Raw genomic sequence first — 17,330 nt, 5'->3', positions numbered from 1 at the left:
TTAAAATGTAAGTTGTCTTTTTTGTTTAAAACACTGAATAATAAATAAATAAGGACAAATAAATAAAGCAATAAATGGCTTAAACAATAAATATTTATTAAAAGATGTTTTATCATTTCATATTTTTAAGAAATTTTAATTATACTGAAATCAAAAAGGAGTAAAGGATTTTTTAAAAGTCATTTTTTACTATTCACAGCAGGATAGACACAGTTGAGGAAACTCAGAGGTTCCTAGAAAACACAGAACAGAAAAAAAATCATATTTGTGATTACATGTACTTTAGTGAGTTACACAGGAGACGTGAAGTTGGAGGTTGACAGTCAGTGTGCTTTTGTTTGAATGTTTTGGCAAATAATTATTGTAATCAACTGCAGCTTATAAATATGAGTACATGAAGAAAACTTTATCAGCAAGGCATGCAGCTACAACAAGCAATCAAAAATGTTAAACTTATAAATAGTGGGTGAGAAAAATGGCATCATTTGGCAAGTAATAAATGAGACTGAGGACTCCCACATAGAAGAGAGACGGCAGCAGCAGCAATGTGTTTGGGTTGGATATAATTACCAACAAGCGACAAGTGACCTAAAAACACGATTTACAATAGACTTAAATGCATTTTAAGAAGAAAATCATAAAAGCAGAAGTCAGCAAACTAAAGCACGAAATACAAAAGCAAAACAATACAGACGCAATGCCAAAACCAAAGAGGCAGAGATGAAGATCTAGGATGTTGAGGAAATCATTGTCACCTTGTGTAGTCTTTAATGTTACTCGGTCAGATGTTCAGGTCTGTAAGAGCATCTATGCCTGGACTATGAGCAGGAATAATAACCAGTAATGATGGCTACCTGGTATTGCTAAAGGTAAATCATTTGAATAAAATAAAAACTCAAAAGAGGAAAATGCCCAGGTAATGAATTCATGACAAGCTAGGCTGAATTAACAAGACAATGAGAAATAAAGGAATTGTATGAGAAAAAAGAAGAAATATCAATTAATTTGGGTTGGGAAATGTTAAAGAAGAACAGATGAGTGCAAACCCGAGAGCAGTAGGAGCCCACTGTCTGAACTCAGCAGCAGCGAGGCTCAGGCTCCTGGCGTCTTTTTGGTCAGACTCACGCTCAGAGATGGACAAAGAGATCAGCTCCTTCATCAGGTCACCAGTGGTCTGCCAATCGCATGTTTATTTCATTAACAAAAGACAGCAGCGATTGAACCGACAGGAAAAATATCAACCAGCACTGCATGGCAACAGTCATTCTCAGATCAATTCAACAGATGCATAAAGACACTCAGATAGGAGATGACTGATTACTTACCATGTGATCTACAGGAGAATAACGACACTGGAGTGACTTGTCGGCACAGATTCCCAAATCCTGGGCTTTCCGAACCAAGTCATCATACTCCTGCCAGTCAGATGTTGATTTTAATTAAACAGGACAGCCTTTCATGAACAGTTACTTTGAGATAAGTTAAAGAAATGTAGTAAATCGCTTTGAGACCACTGATAACCCACCTCTAAATCTTGAACACAAGAACACTGGTGGCAGTAGCTCACCAAGCGTGACTAATAAACAAGATTAAGGCACAGCAAACAATCAATGCAACACTTTCACATCAAGCACATCTACTGACCTCTGGAGGTGACAGTGGTCATTGCACTCTACATTTTGAAATGAACTCAGTATGGTCTAAGGCCCAGTTCCAGTCTGGCTCAACAGCCTCCCTCTCCCAGCACATTCTCACTTTGTTCACGTGTTTATGTGGAGGGTTAGCCACATAAAGCGACATTCCAAACCAACCAGAATTAAGTAGGAGTGGGTTATAAAGTCCTCCAACACTAAGTCTGCACAAAATGCAGGCTCGCAAACTGCACTCCTCACAAGTGCAGTGCCTGTTTTGTGTACAAATGTGAGTTCTGTGTGGTTATTGTAAGTACAAACTCAGTAAATAATAAATCAAATGCAATAGCTTTAGGGCAAATATTACAGAAACATACTAGCAGTGGTTCATGTTAAATGGCACTCTATCGAATAATGCCTTGCTGTAATCAGTGTTCCAAAATAGTCCCACTTTTATTTATTCTTATCTTTTATCCTTTATCAAGATTTAATAATAATATTAATAATAGCAACTATAATTTTTTTTCAAATGATTAATATTAATAAAGAAATTTTATTTCTTGCCTTTTGCCAGAAAGAGGAATTCATCATATTAAAAATACGTTTCTCAAAGTAACTTCTAGTGGCCTGATTTTGTCTATTTTTATTGTGCTGGATTGTTTCATAAAAAAAAAAAAAAAAAAAAAAAAAATCCTTGTAAACCACTTCTTAAAAGTGCTCAATTAAATACAGTTTACATGAATAAAAATGCTGTTAATAACAAAGAACACGGAAGATGATAAAAAAAAAGTCCGAATTATGGAAGATATTTTTGTGCTTACGCTGTAAACGCCTCAACGTGGAAATGAAGTACCACATAATCCTAACACACACATCTGATAGCGGTTTATTTTTGCCACACACTCGTTGAAAGTCGCTATTTAGTCTTGACTAGGAGATCCTCTAAAGCAACAAATGTGACTCCACGGAGTTCCTATGTGTAAGAGCTGGACTGAAATCGGGCCATAGTTACGTCCTGAAATAGCAGACATCACTATGTCATCACTACAGAATAATTATAAAATTTGACGGGGATGAGTTTGTCTTTTTGTCCAGGGAAAAGGCGATGGGACTGATGGAAAGTATTAAGGACTGTATTATCCATTCTATAAGAGATTAAAGATCTATGTGAAAGTGCAGAAAGGGAGTGTGTGCAGGTAGCCTGACAGGAGAGCTACACTCCCAGGACCTTGGGCAGGAAGATGTACACTCCTATGATAGAACAAAAGACTAACCATTCAGAACAGATAGAACTTACACATAGCTAAACAACGTGATACAAGTGTATAAATACTGTCATCCTTTTTGTTGCGTGAGATTCTGTGCATTGCCTGAATAAAGAGACGCTGACTTCAAGATCCTCATTTTGAGAGTTTCTTTTTCACCCACAGGGACCATTAAAGACACAATAGAATGGCATCACTGCTGTATGTGGTCCTTTAAACTATTGTACAGGATGAAGTAAAGCACAGATATAAATCTCACCTTGATATTATCAACAGAGCGGTCCAACTGTCTGAAGGCAAGCGCCACCCAGAGTTCTAGCTGCTTTTTCTCATGAATTTCTGTCATGGCATTTATCTTGCTCTCCAGCAGCAAGGCCTTCAGGTTGCTTTTCTGCTGAATGCTTTGAGTGGCCTTGGTCTGCCTCTCCTGCAGCCTCTTGTATTCCTGCTGAAGCTGTGGGCACATGACTCACATGTCACTCTGTGCTCAGCTTCTGAGCGAATGAAAAAAGTTAAAACATTGGGACAAATCACTGACACCTGCTCATGACTCAGCTCCAGCCGGCTGTGCTTTAAATACAGGTCACGTCTCTCTTTGAGAATGCATGTAGTCATCTTTTGGTGCTTCTGTTGGAGAGATCATCAGAAGTTTACTGACTTCAGCATTTCACTGACATTCCAGTCATGTAAAAAATTTTACTCAACACTTTCAATGTCATTTCAATGGATACATATTGTCTGTTGAGTGCTGAAAATGTCTCAGCACTTGTTAACCCCTGTAGGTCAAATCTGAACCACAAAGAAACTCAAGATGGTTAATAAATGTTTGTAGTGCACAGTTTGGACAAAAATGAATCCTACCATCACCCTGCTGAAAGAGGCCACTGCTATCAGGGTATACCGTTGTCATGAAGAGGTGTGCATGGTCTGTCACAATGTTTAGGTAGGTAGTACACTATAATGCACTGTGTTCAAGCACCTTTCTATCACAGTCATTAAGGTTTTTATCAATTTGTGCTCAGACCACACAGGGCAGACTTCACTCCTCAGACTTCACTTTCCTCATGGAAAGACAGCCTAAGATAGCACTTCCTGTATTAAAATGAAGGAACTGATTCTTACACTTCTTTACAAAAAAAGAAAGAAAAGTACAATGTAAGGCGACAAACATCCCCCTTGTGGATCTGTAACTGCAGAAGCCATCAAATCCAAAAAAGAGACAATAAAAGATGAGCTCCAATAAAAGAAATGTTAAAAATATTAATTCATAAAGGAAAAATACACTGCCTATCCAAAAAAAGTCACCATTTGGATAGAACCAAGCAAATAGGTAAGAGCCTTCCACTGGATAATTACTGCAGTGATGAATATGTTTCAGCAGCAACAACTTATTTAACCCTAGCTGATGCAGTGAGGAGCTTCTCATTTCTTCCAACAACCATATAGGAAGACATATCCTGTGGTCGTAGAAAGGATGTTAATCTGTCTCAGAAGGGTCAAATTATTGGCCTGCATCAAGCAAACAACTAAGGAGATTTATGAAATGACAAAAATCAGGTTAAGAGCCGTCCAACGCATTATTAAAACCTGAAGGGCAGTGGTGAACCATCATCTTCGAAGAAGAAATGTGGTTGGAACAAACTCTTAGATAATCGTAGGAAATCAACAGGTGAATTCACAGCTATGTTTAATAGTGAAAGTAAAGGCATTTCCACTTGCACAGTGCCAAGGGAACTCAATGGATTGGGAGTAAACAGCTGTGTAGCCCTAAGAAAACCATTTACCTGCTAGACTAATCAGAAAAAAAGGCTTCAATTTGCTAGGTAGCATAAAATCTGGATTCTGAAGCAATGGAAGAAGGTCATGTGGTCTGATGAGTCCAGATTTACCCTGTTCCAAAGTGATGGGTACATCAGGGTAAGAAGAGAGGCAGATGAAGTGATGCACTCATCATGCCTAGGAGCCTACCAGCCTGTGGGGGTTAGGGTTATGATCTGGGGTTGGTCAGGTTCAGCAACGTTATGCTCCCAAAGAATGAGGTCAGCTGACTACCTGAATATACTGAATGACCAGGTCTTTCCATCAACAGAGTTTTTCTTCCCTGATGGCATGGACATGTTCCAAGATGACCATGCCATGATTCATGAGGCTCACATTGTGAATTAGTGGTTCAGGGAGCATGAGACATCATTTTCACACATGGATTGTCCTCCACAAAGTCCAGACCTCAGCCCCATTGAAAATCTTTGGGATGTTCTGGAGAAGACTTTGCGCAGTGGTCCGACTCTCCCATCGTCAATATAAGATCGTGGTAGAAAATGAATGCAGCTCTGGACAGAAATAAATGCTGTGACATTGCAGAAGCTTATCAAAGCAATGTCAAGGCGAATATGTGAACTGTCCAGATACAAATTCTTAATTTTGAATCAGATAAAACAGCTTTAACAGATCAGAAATATTACAAAAAAAAAAATACAAAAAATATCACACAGGACTGAGTTGGACAGTAGACGCAGAAATGTTAGGACCAGCATAACTAGCAATTAATACAACAAAGCAGGGCTAGTTAAAAGAATATGCTTGAAGAAATACTGCTTGTAATTAAAAATATATAAAATAAAAAAAACTAACACAAAAATGTACTAAAACCTTCATTCTGGTTTCCATAGGTTTTCATTATAATTAAATCTATCAGGTTTATGCTGTAAACGCTGACTGTCATCGATGGAATATCTAAAAGGAAAACATCTAAAAGTTAGCCTGTCAGCATTTAACCAGTTGTCCTTGTCACTGGTGAAAACCCACCTAGGCAAAAAGAGAACCTGCAAACCTCACTCGAGAAAGAAGATTTGAACTCATGAACGTTCCAGCTGTGAGGCCATGCTGCTATCCAGTCTACCAATGTGTCGCCCCAAACCAATAGAAAAGATGAAAAATCTTTGGAATTGTTTTCCTTTAAACACAAGTGGCAATACATCTAAAGCCCAAAACTGAAAGATACACAAATATGTTAATCAACACCATTTGAAATGTTTACATGTCAAATATTTTAAAATATCATTAGTGATAATGACGCACAAGATAGTGTGACGACCCTTCGTCTCGACACCAGATGTGCCTGATCAGGAGCCGAGGGTCGTCACCTGACTGAGCCACACCTGCAATCAGTGGCTCAGCTGCATTTAACTGCTCTCCTCTCCAGTCTAGACGGGGCTCGCTGACAGGAGCTGGTGTCTGTGGAGCTCCAGCCTCACGTTTGGGGTTTTGTGTCGTTTGGGCCTTGACGGCATTGTGGGCTGCTTGTAGTTAGCAATAAATCTTTGTTTTCCCACCGTACAGTGGTTGTCTCCGAGTTTTTGTTGCAACTGTGGAGCCGAGTTGTAACAATAGCTTGAAGCCTTTTGTATGCTGAACCGTCAGAGTAACAAATCTTCCAACTCATGGCCATTTCTTTTCTCTGGGTACACTGGATGACCTTCTGTTTGTGATTCTTGGACAATTTTTACTCCACTTCCAGCAGAGAATCCGTCAAGCCTTTTTTTCTCTCCACAGCTGCTTCCATTTTGTTACTCAGCTGCTATTGTTTTATCTTCAGATCTTTAAAAGTTGTCTATGAAATGAAAACAAACAATGGCAACCTGTGCTTTATTCAGACAAATAAACACATCGCTATGTGTGGTATTTGAATTTTCTGTCTAAACAAGTGTATTTCTGTCTGAATTTAAAAAATTAAGTTTGTATTCTCCAGAGATTTAAATAAAATGTAAAATATAATTCAATAAGCTGTATGTAATATTGTACGACTGGAGCTTGTGTAGTTTTTTCCTTTTGAGTGACATGACTATGGTTAGTATTTAACATGTTTTACCTCTGCCATTGCCCTTTCATCAGCTGGAAGGCCTTGACGGACCTCAGATTCTAAGAAATGATCGATAAATTTCCAATCCTTGGCATACGCTGCTAGAGAACTTGCGATGCGTTCTCTCATTCTCTCCTTGATTTCGTCAAACTCAAGTTGTATTTTTCTTCTGTTATCGTCAGCCATGCTTTCCATTCTGCTCCTATGTTTACCCTCAATTACTAATTCAATTCCAACAGAGAGCAAGCAGAGTTTACCAGCAGAGTTTACAACAGCATTTAAATTCAATTCAGAAAGTGACAAAAGTTTATTTACCTTGAACTAGATTCTCATAACTTTTCACCAGTTTCCCTAATTCTTCCTGTTATTTCTGTTGAAGAACAAAGAGACAGGGTTTTAGTGCAGATGTTTAGAAATTACACAAGATACTGCTGGAGAATTGAAAGTGTAAAAAATATTTTGGAGTGACCTGCTGAAGGTTCCTAATGTAGATTTCGGTGGAGGATTGTTTCAGTCCCTTGTCTGCCTGTACATGGTACACATTCTTCTGAAGCTCGATTTCTGATTCCACCTGCTCTTTCTGGATGTTTGAGGTTGTTGTGATCGCAGCCATCTTCTGTTCACAGAGCTCGTTGTGGTGTGCAGTCCTCGGCTGTTTAAGCTTGAGTTTGTGCTTCTGGAATCAATTAAAATCAGAATCAGCTTAATGGCCAGGTACACAACATACAAGGAATTTGGTTTCAGCTGTTGGTGTCACACTAGGAATAAGGGAAAGAGAATAATAGACTAACTAGAGAAAGAGGGGAGGAAAAAATATATATATACACAGATATTTACACATCTAGAAAAGAATATATGTACACGGTAGTGCAAAATGACACTTGCAGTATGAGATTACATTGCAAAAAGCAGAGAACACTGTTCTTGGTGCAAAAATAATGCATACACTACTATTCAAAAGTGTGGGGTCACTTAGAAATGTCTGTATTTTTGAACAAAAAGCCTTTTTTTTTCCAATGAAGAGAACATTTAATGAATCAGAAACACAGTCTAGACATTGTTAATGTGGTAAATGACTATTCTAACTGGAAACAGCTGATTTCTAATGGAATATCTACGTAGATGTACAGAGGAACATTTCCAGCAACCATCACTCCTGTGTTCTAATTCTACATTGTGTTAGCTAATGGTGTTGAAAGGCTAACTGATGATTAGAAAACCCTTGTGCAACTATGTTAGAACATGAATAAAATTGAGTTTTCACGGAAAACATGAAACTGTCTCGGTGACCCCAAACTTTTGAATGGTAGTGTATCTATTTACACATCTAGAAAACAATATATGTACACAGTAGTGCAAAATGACACTTGCAGAGTGAGAATACAGTGCAACAAGCAGAGAACACTGTTCTTGCAAAAAGAACGTACATATCCATTGGTATATTATACAGGTGTGGAGGAATGGCTCAGCTGTTTATTAGGGTTATGGCAGTCAGGCCAATCAGCAAATACTGTGTTTGTGTTCTGATTTTACACATATAATCATTCATGTTCCGGATGTTTTGTTTACAGCAACTTAGAAAAATGCAAATAGAACTTGATGAGAATTCAGTGTATTCAGTCAACTTTTACTTGGAACTGGTTACACAATACAAATTATTGTCAATACAATATGAAAACTCAATAACAACTTCAATAAATTCTACTTTTATGAAGCTTCTCCATTTTCAGTTTTTGTTGAGTTTTTCAGAATAGGGATGATTCTACTTTATTTTTCGTATTAAGTGCGATTTGTGTGGTGTTCTAGACTGCAATACAAAAGCTCCAAATATTTTGCCGCTCTCAAGTATGCTACTGGGGTGGATAAAATATTAGTACTTCTTCCATTACTTGAAATGTAAAACTGGGATACAACATGTAAACTCTTGCAGAAACCACAAAAACTCTGTCCATGGATGAGTGAATAAAACCTCTAAAAAGTGTGTGTGCAAAGAGTACCTCACTTTCTGTGCGGTCGTGCTTCTCAGCGTCCCCTTTCAACCGGAGCTTTTCTCTCATCCTGACCTTGGTCTCCTCCAGTCTTCTCTTGGAGTTGTCCCACAGTGTTTGGGCAATCCTCATCTCAGTCTTAAAGAGCTTCTTCTCCGTCTGCACCCTCTTGAGTTCCTCTTGTAGCTCAACACATTCCTCCCATAGCTGCAAGTAGAACACATTTGTACCAGTGAAAGACGTGAGGAAAAAAGATGTCCACTTGAATACACCTACTACCTCAAATAAGGTTGCCATTTACAGTCATGGATTTAGAGTCAGAATAAAGAGATATAATTCTTGACTGGCAAATATATGAATATCTTCTTCTGGCTTTATGGACTGACAGCAGCAACAATGCAATACTGGTAAACTACCGACCAGAAACATGAACAAGCTGTGAATGAGAGAACTAGTCTTTTGATATTCAACGTGTACTCGAGTATTTGCCAGCAAAACTCACTCTGCTTTGGCTTTGCACTCCCACGCCCGTTTACTAAAGTTTAAAGACTTTTCTAAAGATTTCTGCATTTGGATACTTGCAGCAGTGACATTGTTGAGGACGTGGATGTGTTATGGAACATGACCTGTCCAATCAGTTTGGCAATGGGTAGCCAGCAATATAAATACATTTTGCTGTACCATAATTAGCTGTACTTTGATAAATAATCATTACACATGTACAGAATTTTCTCTGAAAATATAAATAACTTATGGTTGAACTTGTTTCCCTTCAAATACTTGGCAGCATCTTACCCTTTTCAGGTTTAATTTCCATCAACCATGTCACATGATGTTCTACATCTGTGATTTTTGACACTTTAAGAGTGTAGACATCTTAAAGTCACGCAGGATGAAATATATAAGTTAAATCATTGTTCATATGCTAAATAATGCATTTCAATAGACTGGTGGTCCTTATAGCTTCAATACAGAACCAAAGATCTGCCAATCTCTTAAAGAATGGCTCATCTACTGTTTAGAAAAACACACTGAACTGTCTCTGGACTACCACAGCTCACAGTCCTGGCAGCTGTCAATGATGATAAATAAAGCTGTGGCAGACAAGTGGAAAGGAAATTTCCCTTTAAATAATCACTAATTAGTTTGTCAGTATTAAGTAAGGTTGCCACAAAATAATTCATGATAACAAGATTATTGCTCTACCTGTAAAATTTTGAATTAGAAAATAATATGCAATGAGTGAAATTAATATTTTTAGCATAGATTTTTTTTGGATGTTTTGGCATAATTGTACTGTGTGTTGTTCTTAAGTTGGAGCATCAACCAGATTTATTTTTGATACTATACCACATCAATATTTTAATATTATTATTTTTATATGACCCCCATTGTAGTACAGTAAACAAAAGCACTTTAAACGCTTATCATTGAAACGTTTGGCAACAGAAGAAGTAACATTCCTGCTGTTTACACCGCTTTCTTTCTTTCAGCTGTGACTTTATTTATTTTGACCACTTTGGTTATTGATCACCTCTAACCTCATCCTTTGTCTTTTCAGGCACTGCGTCCGACTTCTCCTTGATGTCACCATCAATCTTGGCTGGCTGTAGAGATAATTAACATGAATAAATCCTAAACCTACGGCTGCACCCACCCTGAGGTCCATCCCTCCAACGGTCCTCATGCGGTCATTGTAGCCGCGGTGTCAGTTGGCTAGCTTGCGGTTGATGCTAAGCTAATATTAGCTCACATGTAAACTTTCTGTTAATGTATTCCACAAAAATAATAAAATCAACTTCCGAAAACCAACACGACATCACTTTAGACCGATACAATTAACCTTTTAAGACATGTTAACATTTTTACAGCATTCATATTTGCAGCTGTTACCACAAACATGAAAATGCTAATTTCCGTTTTCTAGCTAGCTAACTCTGTTAGCCATCAGCTCTAACCTCATCCTTCTTCTCTTTCGGCACATTGCTCTTTTTCTGCTTCTTGCTTTTTCCTTTGCTCTTAGTCTTGGGTGTCTGGATGGAAAATTAATTAAGAACCACACAATTAAAAAAAGGTCTAAATGAACAGATTTGTTTTTAATGCTCACATGCTAAATGTCATCACCATTAACTGACCACCAGAAGTTTACTCACCATGTTGAAATAAATCTGTGGATGTTCTCAGTCATCCAGGATGGAAAAAGAAGGGAACACAAGCATATTCACTCTGCTCTTCAAACTTGTGGCTATCCAAACTGGGCTTTTATCAAAACAGCAAAAAAGCGCAGGGAGGATAAGAAAGACGAGGACCACAAAAAGAGAAACAACATTGTCATCCCCTATGTGGCAGGAATTTCAGAGAAACTCAGGGAGATCTTTAACACCCACCAGATCCCAGTACACTTCAAGCCCAGCAACACTCTGAGGCAAAAGCTGGTCCATCCCAAGGACAAAATTCCAAGGGAGAAACAGAGCAATGTGGTGTACGCAGTGCAGTGCAATGAGGAATGCTCTGACCTGTACATTGGAGAGACTAAGCAGCCATTACACAAGCGCATGGCACAACACAGGAGGGCCACGACCACAGGCCAGGACTCAGCAGTCCACCTCCACCTCAAGGAGAAGGGGCACTCCTTTGATGACCACAGGGTGCGCGTTCTAGCCAGAGAGGACAGATGGTTTGAGAGAGGGGTAAAAGAAGCCATTCATGTCAAACTAGAACGGCCATCTTTGAACAGAGGAGGGGGCCTCAGACACCACTTGTCTCCCACTTACAACGCCGTTCTTAGAGCCCTCCCAAGGAGGTGCAGCCATCTGTCCCACTTGCAGTCAGGTGACCCCCAACCACCCTCCTAGAGGGCTGGGAGGGGTAACGACCGCCCATCAAAGGCTAACGACTCACACTAACACCTAACGAGTCTATTGGTTTCGGGTCTTTGTCCACTTGTTTTTGCCACCACCCTCCTGGTGGATAAATATCTGGTACTCCCCACCAGGCTTTCAGAACTGAAGAAGCCTCTTGGATGAGAGGTGAAACGTTTTCGACTCACACGAGGTTAGTCCAGTTGCCATAACTTATGCTTGCTTGAGACCCATGTTGAAATATTGCTCAGACTGAAGCAAAAGGCAGTTGGAAATGCACTTAAAACGTTTACAGTTTAAACAGTTTCCTGTTAAAGCAACCAAGTCACATGATGTCTCACTTGCATTTACCATTTATAGCCCAGTGCTGCTCAAGCGCCTGCTAACTGGCTGCAAACTGTGGAATGGATTTTCTGAACAGAGGCGTGTCTCATTATTCCGCGTCTCATTGAGACACGTCTCCGTTCAGGAACTCCATTCCACATTTTGCAGCCAGCTGACAGAGCAGCCGACAGGGAATCACCATAGACTGTATATACAGCAAGTTGGATCGGATAGACTGTATATACAGTCTATGGGAATCACTTGTCATTTCAGCAGACAACGTTAAAGCACAGACGTGGATCATGGATCGGAAATTTCCGATCTGTGAATTAAGCTGGTACCTAACCGATACCGATACTGGATCGGATCGGCCCCATCCCTAGTTGAAAGGCTCACTGATGCTTAGAAAACCCTTGTGCAATTATATTAGCACATGAATAAAAGTGTGACTTTTCATCTGAAACATGAAATTGTCTGAGTGATCCCAAACTTTGAATGGTAGTGTATGTGTGTGAACATGGCTGCACGGTGGTTTGGTGGTTAGCACTTTGGCCTTGCAGCTAGAAAATCCCCGGTTCGCGTCTCAGCCTGAGTCTAGGATCTTTCTGCATGGAGTTTACATGTTCTCGCTGTGCATGCTTGGGTTTTCTCTGAGTACTCCGGCTTCCTCCCACAGTCGCTAAACATGCTGAGGTTAATTGGGAGTTCAAAACTTGGCAGCGTATAGATAATAGATGTATGTGAACACAGTGGAAAACAAAATGCTCTTCCTCCTGGACCACAGTGCAGTATAGCACAGACTGTAGACCTCTAACCCCAAACAGAAAAAAAAATGAGCAAAAAAAAAAATCAAACAAGTATTTGTTACAAGCTACATATTTTTTTGGTTTGTTTATTTTTTAAAATAATTTCTTACTATATAACCCAGACTCCTGAACTCAAAACACCTGTCTACCTGAATGCACAATGTCACTTTTTGCTGCTTTCATGCAATTTCCTAACATATTTATCCACTGATTCTTATTCCATTTCTTGTACCTCCCATATTGTATATATCTGGCCTCCTTTGCAGATGTTGTCATTTTTAATATTGTTTTTTTATATATGTACATTTGATTTTATTATTTCATGTTGATATTTTATTTCCTATTGCTTGTTGTTGTGCACCATCCAGCGGAAGCTATTTATGTTTTCGTCATGCCATGTATGATGACAATAAAGCCATTCTAATTCTAATTCAAACACAAACACATTTTGGGTATCTGTGCTAGTCAGGGCTGAATCTATCATATTCTCCCTCGTGTTTCATTATATGTAGTGATCGTCTGCAGTTATCCTCAATCTGTATGAAGCATAGACTGTACAGTACAGTTGTACTAGTTGTACAGTTGTGCTAGTTTAGGTGACAGTAAATGCTTACAGATTCCCTGGACTGATAAAGTTGTTGTGACAGTAGTTATGTTGATCTGTTCCAGCTGAGTAGATGTTTCCAGCAGATGGACTAATGTGAACTATAATGAAGAAATCAGGTCATCATGTAGATCAGCTATGAGGATTATTTCAAAGTCAAACTGCTGTGAAGAGATTAATAACTAACAGGTTATTTATAGTGGAAGACTGCACACTCAAAGCCAATTTACAATCACATAATATCCTGACACGTCTTTGAGCTGTGGGAGGAAACTGGGACTCCCACAGGAAACCTTATAGCCAAAGGGAGAACATGCAAACTCCACATAGAAAGAACCCAGAGACTGCAAGCTAGAACTTTCTAGTTGTGAAGTGACAGTGCTAAATGAACAGGAACTATCAGACTGTATCAGGCTGTAAACATTTGTGACACCTATTGCCTGCACTGAGTTCCTGCAGCGAAAAGAAACATATTCTCACACTACTCATCCCCTCTATAGCCCAGCAGAACTTAAACTGATAGCAAAGAATTTTCAACAACAAAAGATTAGAAGCTGGTTACAGTCAACTCCACTTTCAAATATTTTCCATCAATTCTGACAGAATGACATTTTCTCAGTCAGTGATATGCAGTATACTAAATCCCTGTGTAAACATGCAGTATCTGTAGGGTGATTCTTTCTAAAGTACATGTAAAGTACCAGTGCATTCTGCTCCTTCTCCAGTTGTCCTGTCGTCTCATAGGCTGGTTGTCGTCTCTGGGGTCGTCTCTGGTGGAATTGGTTCCTCATCTTCATCCGTCTGCTGGAGCTGGGACTTGGGGCTGAAAAAAACAACAAGAAAACATGTCGGAAAATTTCTCACCTCCTATTGGAGATTTAAAAACTTCTTGCATGAGGATTATAAAATTGAAACCTAAAACTTATGTAATGGAAATTTTATTATTTGAAGCCTTATCATTTAAGAGCTGCTTTGCTATCTGAAAATATATAGCTCTATTGTTTGATATTGATGAATGAAGAAATAATAATCTTTGTAATATAACACATGTGCTGTGTAACCTTTGATACTGTTAAACGTTGTATAACCCAGCCAAAATGCTGTGTCTGCTGACCTTTCTATCAGACACACCATATGGTAAGGAAGAGGCGCTAGGAGCGCAACTAAGGATGTCACCCTTCATTGAACCTCACTCTTCTTATCACTAAGCGCTCACACTTATTGTTTAAGCGACGGTTAAACAAACCACAGAGATGTTCCAGGGGGGTAAGGTGGGGGTCGTCTGTACATCCTGACCTTGTTTGGTAATTCTTAGAAAACCGCTCTGCAAGCAGTTAGACAGATAACCAATTTTCTATGTGTGTGTATGTGCAACTGAAAGTATATAATGGGTTATTTCCTTTTGAGAGGCACTCTGCAGTTCCTCTTTCGCTGCATGCCACCTGTTTTCATGATGCTTCAATAAAAGACAAAGACACTTCTGGACTCATCAGAGTTTTATTCATACATCGATCGATCAAGGCTGAACTTACGATTTTTTCCACAACACTTACCTTGTCACGGGCCGCTGCAAGCTTCCCCCTCCTCCCAGTGTGATTCCACTGAACTCTGGTCCTCATCACTGTGGACTCCACTGTGGGTTCAGGGTGGGATGCAGACACACATATTACTCCTCCATGAGATGCTGTCTGCATCCTTTTCACCATCAGACAGAGCGGAGCTTCACTGTGAGCGATCCCCCCAGATCCACCCACACCTCTGAAAGGCACCCTGACCCGAGTCCCACTGACAAGGACAGAGTTCAGTTGGAATCACACCAAACACATTCACCCATCCATCCATATTCTTTACTCCGCTTGACCCTCTGTAGGGTCACGCAGGGCTGGAGCCTCTCCCAGCCGACTCAGGGCGAAGGCAGAGACACCCTGGGCAGCTCTCCAGTCCATCGCAGGGCCAAAAACAATAGATAATCAATTTAAATTCATTAAAATAAAGTTGGAATAGATCAACCAGACATCATCACAACAGACTCATTCAAATAAAATCTGGTCAGATCCCATCAAACATAAATCACATTCAGTTAAACTTTAAAAAAAATAAATAAAATAAAAACTATAACTAAACTATATTAAATGTAAGAGTTTAAGAGCAAGAGCTCTTACCTGGAGGTTGGCCTGCTGGAGGCCCAGCACCTCCCTTACCTGTCAGGCAGCCATGCTGCTTGTTGCAGTCCTTCACGAGGGTCCACAGGTTCCTCAGCCACTTTGAAACCGGACCTGCTGCCAGAGCACGAGGCTTGACAGGAGCCCGAGTCAGCAAACGCCTGCAGCCTCAAACACATAGAAATGTCCAAGGAATGAGTAAATGTATAGTTAGATCTTGCTGGCTTCCTCAATAACAAAATATATATCAGATATAGTCACAGTAGTACAGAGCCTGTGTTTCTACTCTGATGTGAATTATCACTAATTAAAACACACAATAAAATCTACGGGGAGACTGAGGGCAGGTGGGATTCTTTAACAGACATGAGGACAGACAAACTAAGACCAGTACAGTTGTTACCTGTGACTCCAGTTGTAGGGCTGACCAGCTCATCAACAGGTCCCTCACCACTAGATCTCCTACAGCAATATCTCGATGATGAACAAAGGTTGTTTGGATGAGTTTTTCTATCAGTAACTGGTTTCTCTCAGTAAACTGAACTTCTTGTACTATTTATAGTCTCATCATGGTTTCCTTCTTCCAGTACATCTTCTGATACTGTGTTAAGGTGCATGAGGACACGAGTATGTCTGTATCAGAACTTGCAACTCAAGTATCATCACTTTCTGATCTCATTACTTTCAAAATACCTTTTATTGCCATCTCATTAATGTCCAATTGTAGCTAAGTTGTCCATCAAAGTCACTTCATGCTGCAGACTGACGTCACCATCTAGTCTTAGCTTCAGCTTATCTTGCATTAAGTTCTTCAGCTCTTCTACAGTCTCTGGCTGCCCATTTAGACTGAGCTTCATGGAAATAGCTGTAGTAACTTATACACGTAGCACAAACTTCTGGGGAGCATCCATCTTCTTTGTAGTGTCAGTGTTCTGTTTAAAATACATAAAAAAGGTTAATGCAGTTTGCTTCAAAACATTTACATACACAGATGGACAAAGATAAAGAGAACAAGAAACTGTCTCTTCAAAGAGGCAGTATCCTTGATTAACCAGGAAAACTACAACTGTGCAAGAAGTCATCTACTTTTAAGAGGAGAAATACAATATGTATAGTTTGGGTACTACAGCAGTCCTCCTTCTGTGTTGTATGTGAAGAGAGGAGATGTGTCATTCAGCTTGAATGCCGTTTGAAATGTCACATTACCTGGTCAAAGTTTATAGGATCTCAGGTGTCCAGTGCAGTATGATTTGTGCTGTCGACAAACAAAAACAACCTGGCTGTTTACAGGTAGGATCTGTTCACTCCTGCCCAGCAGACACAAACATTCCTACATCATAATCATTTCAATCAAAGTTGACCCTTGATGTGCTGTAAATCTGGTTGCTGTCTGTGTTTTGTGCAATGTCTGCCCTTACTATATCAGAAAGCACTGAAACCAAAACAGAGGAGACATCTGATGTCTGCTCATGAGCTTTAAGAAACCTGATTTCAACATCAGTTAGGATTTTCAACCTCCTGCAGTCTGAATCAGGGCACCTCCAGAAATGTGTTCAGAGATGAACAGATGAGGGAAAGTTTCGGAGTGACGTACAAAAATCAAAAGCCATAACTGAGTTTCTGGAATTGTACTATAATGTTGTAGCATAGAGGCTATCTGTAATCTATGACAGCATGAGAGTTAAGAAATCAAATACTTGAACAGTTTACAGTAAAGGTTACTATATATTTGATGCTCACAGACTACTAAGTTCACATTTTGGCTATTAGAGAGAGAACAGATGAAAATGGTCCAGGAGAAGAGGTGCTGTTGAAGATTTAAAGATTAAA

General features: G+C 39.5%; 1 protein-coding gene across 4 annotated transcripts; it reads right to left on the bottom strand.

Annotated features, from left to right (window-relative positions):
- Window positions 1-75: 75 nt before the first annotated feature.
- LOC129349084 (uncharacterized) lies at window positions 76-11,516 on the bottom strand. 4 transcript variants are annotated; one of them, XM_055011137.1, is made up of 9 exons: window positions 10,897-11,037; window positions 8,753-8,950; window positions 7,225-7,431; window positions 7,071-7,125; window positions 3,437-3,523; window positions 3,156-3,350; window positions 1,326-1,415; window positions 1,047-1,174; window positions 76-233 (listed from the first exon to the last, which is right to left on the bottom strand). In XM_055011137.1, exons 5-9 carry the CDS (start codon window positions 3,509-3,511, stop codon window positions 224-226), a joined length of 498 nt encoding a protein of 165 aa, XP_054867112.1. In that variant the 5' UTR covers window positions 3,512-3,523; window positions 7,071-7,125; window positions 7,225-7,431; window positions 8,753-8,950; window positions 10,897-11,037; the 3' UTR covers window positions 76-223. The 4 variants fall into 4 exon arrangements, 3 of the variants coding, with proteins under 3 accessions (XP_054867112.1, XP_054867110.1, XP_054867111.1); XM_055011135.1 differs by lacking the exon at window positions 10,897-11,037 and adding an exon at window positions 11,260-11,516 and having other exon boundaries at window positions 76-1,174; XM_055011136.1 differs by lacking the exon at window positions 10,897-11,037 and adding an exon at window positions 10,285-10,689 and having other exon boundaries at window positions 76-1,174.
- Window positions 11,517-17,330: the final 5,814 nt, after the last annotated feature.

The sequence above is a fragment of the Amphiprion ocellaris genome, chromosome 6, assembly GCF_022539595.1.
Source record: "Amphiprion ocellaris isolate individual 3 ecotype Okinawa chromosome 6, ASM2253959v1, whole genome shotgun sequence".
NCBI lineage: Eukaryota > Metazoa > Chordata > Actinopteri > Pomacentridae > Amphiprion > Amphiprion ocellaris.
This window is presented reverse-complemented; position numbering and strand designations above follow the sequence as displayed.